Genomic DNA, 6,906 nt, shown 5'->3' with positions numbered 1-6,906 from the left:
CTTGTGTTGAGGCAACCTATAAACATATAAACATAATGGGTTGACCTATGAGTGATCAATGCTTGCTTTTCTTTAAGTTTTCTGCTTCCGTCTTGTTGTTTGAATGCTTATTTGAGTTTGCCATGAATCAAAAACATCTTTGAGTGTAATCTTGTATTCACACAATACTTCAACATTCGTAGGGAATTAGGGATACTCGATATCTCTAATTTGGGCTAATTACGTTTGTTCTCTCTTAATATTATTCCTTTACTTTATATATATATATATATATATATATATATATATATATATATATATATATATATATATATATTTTTCTGCTAACATTTCTCTTAGCGTAAAGGTAGTTCATCATCAAGCCAGGCGTCATTCCACATTGACTAAAGGCTGCCACTAAAGTTGACACCTACATATTGAGAAAGCGGTAACGTAATTGTTGTTCACTTCCAAAAATATTATTGATACTATAATATGCTATCAATTAACATGCTTATAGTGACTTCATACATATATCTCTCTTGCTCATATATGTGTCTCATCTTTAATACACCTTTAAACATATTTGGCTCTCATGCTATCACTATCTACCTTTTATCTACTATACTATGAATGCTAGCGTTTTATCTATGTTTCTCTCGTTACTCTCCTCTTCTGTTTTTCTTGTATCTCTTTTGATGTTGTCAAAGGGGGAGATAGATGCTGAGTGTACGGGGGAGCTCAGCTGAGTAAATAGATGTTGAGTGTACGGGGGAGCTTTTACCACTTATTGCCAAAGCTTCTACTACCGGTCTGCCATCATCAAAAAGGGGGAGTATGTGAATACAAGATCACACTCACAAAGATGTTTTTGATTCATGGCAAACTCAACAAGCATACAAGCAACAAGGTACAAGCAGAAGAACTCAAAGAAAAGCAAGCTTTGGTCACTCATAACAGAGCAGGTCGACCTACTATGCATACAGGTCGACTCAACACAAGCAAAATAAGAGGAACTCAGAAAATCAGCAGTTAGGTCGACCTACTCCCAACACAGGTCGACCTAAAATGAAGAAATTTACATATCATTCTGCTAGGTCGACCTACACAACAACTAGGTCGACCTAATCTGAGAAAATATCCCCAAAACGCATCTGAAGTGGATTCTGGTCGACCTACTTCTTTGACAGGTCGACCTAACTGGGAACAAATGACATCCAAAGAATATGCAGCTCTGTTAGGTCGACCCAGCCCTAAATTAGGTCGACCTATCTGATCAAAACTGACATCCAAAGGATATGCAGCTCTGTTAGGTCGACCCAGCCCTAAATTAGGTCGACCTATCTGATCAAAACTGTCAAAATTTCTGGTTTTCTCTGCATCAACTGAAAAGCTCTCATATATATTATCCAAGGTTTAATTATTGCATACAACACCAAAGACTGAAAGATACACAAAGGCTTCTCATCTTCGTTCTTCGTCATCTCCAACACAGTTACACATAATCATTCTTGCGTTGAGGGTTAGTGATCGAGTTCGATAACGTCCATGGAACGGAATTGAAGATTCCTAGTGGGTGAAGATTTGTGGGGTTTTTGGTGAATAAAATCCGAGGGTTTTGTCCTCCAAGATAGGTGTTTCTTGGGGGTTTTTATCAAGAGGTTTCATCGAGGATCCATTTGAGTGTGAAGATTGAAGAACAAGGGTTCAAGGCAATTCAAGACACTGCAGAAAAGGGATCAAGTGAAGCTGTTGGATCACCTTGATCTGACTCAAGATTAAGGGGGAAGAAGATTCAAAGGATCGACATAATTGGTTTATGGTTTATCGCTTTGTTATCTTCTTTGTATAAACTGCTTTCAACATTAATGAAAGATTTCCCAATTTCAGTTTGGAATTGGGGGCAGACGTAGTCGTAGCGAGGACGATCGACGAACTGCCTAAACAAATATCGTGTTCTTGTCGCTTTTATCTTTTCATTTAAGTTCTGTTCATAATTGGTTATAATTGCAAATTGATTAACGATTCGAGTGTTAAAATTGTGAATTAAGAACTTGTATAAACATCACAATTCATCACACATTGAATTACTATCAATTTGATCATTATCACCAAGTGTTTGTGTTTTTGCTTCTTTCACTATTACTGCATTGCAAACGTCGTTCATCATATAAGAAGTTAATTGATTTTCAATAGAGCGACGTATTGATTCTATAGAGTATTCTCTTATCGTTTATCTCAAGTTGGTTAGTGGTTTTAACACATATACAATCGTTTCAATAGTGGTTCGGAATAGACGCGAGTCGATTCAGAATCACTTCCGCTTAAAGTTCAATTAATTCCGCAAAACTGTGAAAGATCTATTCACCCCCCCTCTAGATCCTAAGGCCAGCGTCTAACAGCCATTTCCTGAAAAAATGTGACAAGTTAATAAGAGGAAAAGGGGAAATAAACAACTTTGAAAAAAAATCAACTCTGGGAAGATTTCACATGTGCATATCTGAAACTGATTAAAGGGGATTTTATATATGCACATGCGAACAACCATTTTTGCAGAGCTTCTACTTCTTGCGCTAACTCATCCAAAATCTTTTTTTAACATCTAAACACTAACATCTAACTACTCTAACATCAACCTACACATTGTCCTTGATTCGAACAAACCAAATAACAAGTTTGACGATGAGTTGGAATGAATAGAGAAACTTACACAATTTTGGAGCTTTTAAGAATGAGTTGGAATGAATAGAGAAAACTTACACAATTTTGGAGCTTTTAAGAATGAGTTGGAATGAATAGAAATTGCTTTAATAGTGCTTTTGAATCTTCAATCTCAATGTAGTATGAGTTGAAGCGAGTAAAACTAGATTTTTTTATTTATTTTGGGTGTGTTTTAAGAGAATGAAAAGAGTGGGGGAAGTCTGCTCGCGCGCAGTTTAAGTGGAACGACTTCGGATATACATATCCTAAGTCACACTTTTTTTACAAAAATTAAGTGACTTCGCATGTGCATATCCGAAGTCACATTTATTTTGAAAAAAAAAAAAAATGTGACTTCGCATGTGCATATCCAAAATCACTTTTTTTTTTAGAAAAAATATGCGTTCGAATATGCATATGCGAAGTCTATTGGTATTTTAGGTTTTTTGCCAAAGACTCCTAGAAAGGTATACGGGCGTACTAAGAGATTCCCAACCATTAAATAAAAATTAAAAAAAATGTAATATTGGGATCGAAGATTTACAAATTTGAACCTACATTTGTATTTTCAATGATAAATCAATGGGCGATAAAATGATAATACCACTCATGAACTCGTTGAAATCAATGGGCAATGAAAAAGCCGTTTGGGACTGCCACCAATCCATGTTCTTCCACCATGTTTTCCATTATCAACAACCAAGCGATAAAGACCACAACACGAGTATTCTTTTCTAGGAGATCAATCAATACACATGTATATTTTGTTTTGTAGAAAAGTTAACTGTACTGAGTATAAGATTAGAAAATGTGTAAGAAAAACAAAGTTAAAAAGTTCAATTTTAAGGAGCATCCATTTGAATACCCAACCCTCAAAATTACTGTCAAGGAGCATGCATTTGAATACCCAGCCCTCAAAATTATGTCAAGGAGCATGCATTAGAATACCAAGCCCTCAGGTTCACCATACTGCACAAACTTTGAATTATATCAAACAATCAAAGTTGAGCTAATTACAATGAGAAAATAAAGAATGACGGAAGACGCTGTAAATGAAAAGTATTCACATGCCCTACAAAATATTAGGCAGCTGAGAATCCAATCTCTGCTGCAATTCTTTGACCTTCAGAGAGAGTTCGGCCTTTTGCTCCTTGTAGCTCTGGAGCAAGTATTCCTTTCCTTCTATCGCCTCTTTCAATTCTCCCACTTGCCTTTTCAGCATCTCAATTCGCTCCTCCTCATCCCTTGTTTTGTCAGAGAGGTCCAAATGAATATCCCCATCAAGATGCCCATTTCTAGTCTCAGCAGACCAAGTTGTGCCTGTGGGAGATTTGTCATGAGGAACATATCCAACACAGTGATCTGCAATTGCTTTCCTTAGCTGTTGGATCTCTCTCTCTGAGTCGAATAGGTCCCTGTTTGCAGCTTCAACCTGCAATTGTAAATGAGAAGAAAGCCCCAGCTGAGCATTGAGTGAATTTTGCAATTCAGCCATTTGATCTTGCATCTCTAGTATCATATCGTCTCTTCTCTTCAACTGTTGCCGCAGTTTCTGTATAACTTCCCGCTTGCTGAAAATATCCGAACCAGATTCTGATACGCATGGTGAATCTGAGCAGTTTGAAAGATGGAATGGCTTTGAAGGCAATTCAAGACGATCAGGGGAGCAAGCCCAGACAACACTATTTTCCTTGCTAAACTCAGCAGGAGGGACAGTCACCAAAGGGAGGGCCCCATTGAATTCACTCAACATCTGTTGATTTTGTGGGCACTTTAGTTCCATAGAACCTCCAGTTCCTGTCCATCATCACATACATAAATCTAAGTCAAATGCAACACATATTTAGAAAAAATTAACCATTCCAGACACTCAGTGCCCTGCCCAGAAAAATGGCACCATAATGGAAGTATATGCTATGTAACTTATGTCAGAAAATGTGGAATCAGATCCACAAAACCACTATCTACAATGATTTTTCTAGCCATAGATATAATTTTACAGATTCGTTGTGAATAACTCTATTACAAAGTAGACAAGATTTTATCAGAAGCTAATCTCATATACATTCAAGAATAAGTAAATTCAGGGCTAGCTTAAAATGTCTGCGCTATTCATATTCTACAACAAATACCAAGTTTCATAGACCTGCTGGGCTAAAGATTTTGATTTGGAATTCTCATCCACTGAACATTTTGTTGCTTCTTTTCCCATCCTACCAAATGAGTAAAGATATATAAATCTTGTGACATCTCTAGCTTTATGCAGAACTTCACATGCAAGAATGCTACCAATGTAGAACTGGAACTAGAGATAGATAATAGTACATAATAAGAGAAAGAAACTAAACATATTTAGACAAGAAAAGATATGTGTCCTAAACATTGTTGGATTAAGACTCAAGTCAACAAATCTTGGCAAATGAAAATAAGAAGAAAAAATACAAGAGAATACAAAATTGAAGAGCGAAGTTTGTTATTAGTATAAATTGTAGATGGGGAGAAATAAACATACAAGAAAAGTATGCAAATTGGTCATCAAAAACATGTTTAAAGAACAAATTAGACCTGGATTGCAAGTGAAGCAGCCATGATTATCTTGCATTTGGGAATGTCCATTGGGCTGCATAAAGCAATCTGGAGGTTTCCTTAGGTTGGAGGATTTTCCATTACCTGAAATTAAGAATTTTATTCTTTGAGAATCCACTATACAAAACGCAATTATTGTTTGAGAATCCACTATACAAAGGACGCATCTGTGGCAGAAAAATGATTAAGAAATAGAGAAGAGGAAGGTTGGAAAGTGGCAATGGTACCTTTGAGGATAGTAGTTACATTGTGGGTGGGGGAGTTTGAGTCAACTGCCTGCTTCAATTTGTAACCGAGGCGAATAGACAATGTAGTCAAGAAAGCACCAGCAGCAATAATAAGCCAGGTAGGTCCTTGAACTGGAGTATGATTTGGCTTATGAACCCTAGAGCCATTGGTTTGTGGTTTCATTTTAAGAGATAAAACAAAAATGTTGATAAGAAGAACCTACACAAATAGATGCCATTCCATTATCTAATATTGCTGGTTTGAATCCATCCATCAACAACTTAGTTTAATCTATTAATAAAACGAGAAACGCCAATCACCAAAAAAGTATTACGAAATTCGAATTAACAACACCAAAAAGGTATTACGAAATTCGAATTAACAACACCAAAAAGGTATTACGAAATTATAATTAACACCACCAAAAAAGCATTATGAAATTCTAATTAACATTGCAAACGAAGGAAAAATACAAGTAATAGTTATATATATATATATATATATATATATATATATATATATATATATATATATATATATATATATAGAGAGAGAGAGAGAGAGATGGTAAAGTGCCTGTGGAACGGAGGTGGCGCAAGGGTGGTGGAACGGAGGTGGCGCAAGGGTGGTGGAACGGCGTTGGTCTAGGAGTAAACGGTGGCGCAATGGTGGTGGAAAGTTGTGGAAGGAGACATGGTGTGGCTGAGTGGAGTAGATGAGGGAAAACGGAAAGGGTTTTTTTTTTTATGATGTGCGGCTAACCAACTGAGTCAAGCGACTCTGTGATAGAGGAGAGATGGGGCTGGGTTTCGCACAGAGAAATATTTGACCAGTAAAACAAAGTGGAAAAATTTAGGGATTTTCTTATTCTATTCCATGATTCAAAGAAATATTCTTTGGAATTTTGATTTTTTTTTTATTCGCACCTTCTTTAATTCTATTATGTAAAACTAATAAGAAACCCGTGCGCGGATGTACGGATTATGTTCTGATACGTGTATTTGTTTATATGATATATTTATTTTAAATAGAAGATTTAAAATAAATATTTAGAATAATAATAAATATTTTTGAATATAAAAATATTTAGATTAATTATATATTTTTTCTCAATAACTTAAAATTTAATACAAATAATATTGTTTACTAAACTAGTGGGAAACCTGTGCATCCGCACGGGTTCTGGTGTGGGTTGGACCAGATTTATCAGATATATATAATTTTAAGTAAAAAAAAATCAAAAAAGTTTTTTTATATGAAAGTGAAATATAAAAGTTATATTGTTTAAACAAAACTATAAAATTGATTAAAAAAATCCAAAAGTAGTATTTATTTATAGAAAATGATTTATTTATAGATCAAAAGTTATATTATTCACACAGATTTTTATCTAGTTACCCGTACGTTATTATG

The 6,906-nt window shown here is 35.3% G+C and overlaps 1 protein-coding gene across 2 annotated transcripts; it reads right to left on the bottom strand.

Annotated features, from left to right (window-relative positions):
- Nucleotides 1–3,634: 3,634 nt before the first annotated feature.
- On the bottom strand, nt 3,635–6,344 carry LOC131630762 (uncharacterized). Of its 2 annotated transcripts, none has more exons than XM_058901507.1 (4): nt 6,070–6,344; nt 5,493–5,784; nt 5,245–5,349; nt 3,635–4,476 (listed from the first exon to the last, which is right to left on the bottom strand). In XM_058901507.1, the coding sequence occupies exons 2-4, from the start codon at nt 5,674–5,676 to the stop codon at nt 3,752–3,754; spliced, it is 1,014 nt and encodes a 337-aa protein (XP_058757490.1). In that variant the 5' UTR covers nt 5,677–5,784; nt 6,070–6,344; the 3' UTR covers nt 3,635–3,751. The 2 variants fall into 2 exon arrangements, with proteins under 2 accessions (XP_058757490.1, XP_058757489.1); XM_058901506.1 differs by having other exon boundaries at nt 5,493–5,712.
- Nucleotides 6,345–6,906: the final 562 nt, after the last annotated feature.

Source organism: Vicia villosa, unplaced genomic scaffold, assembly GCF_029867415.1.
Source record: "Vicia villosa cultivar HV-30 ecotype Madison, WI unplaced genomic scaffold, Vvil1.0 ctg.000732F_1_1, whole genome shotgun sequence".
Lineage (NCBI taxonomy): Eukaryota > Viridiplantae > Streptophyta > Magnoliopsida > Fabales > Fabaceae > Vicia > Vicia villosa.
This window is presented reverse-complemented; position numbering and strand designations above follow the sequence as displayed.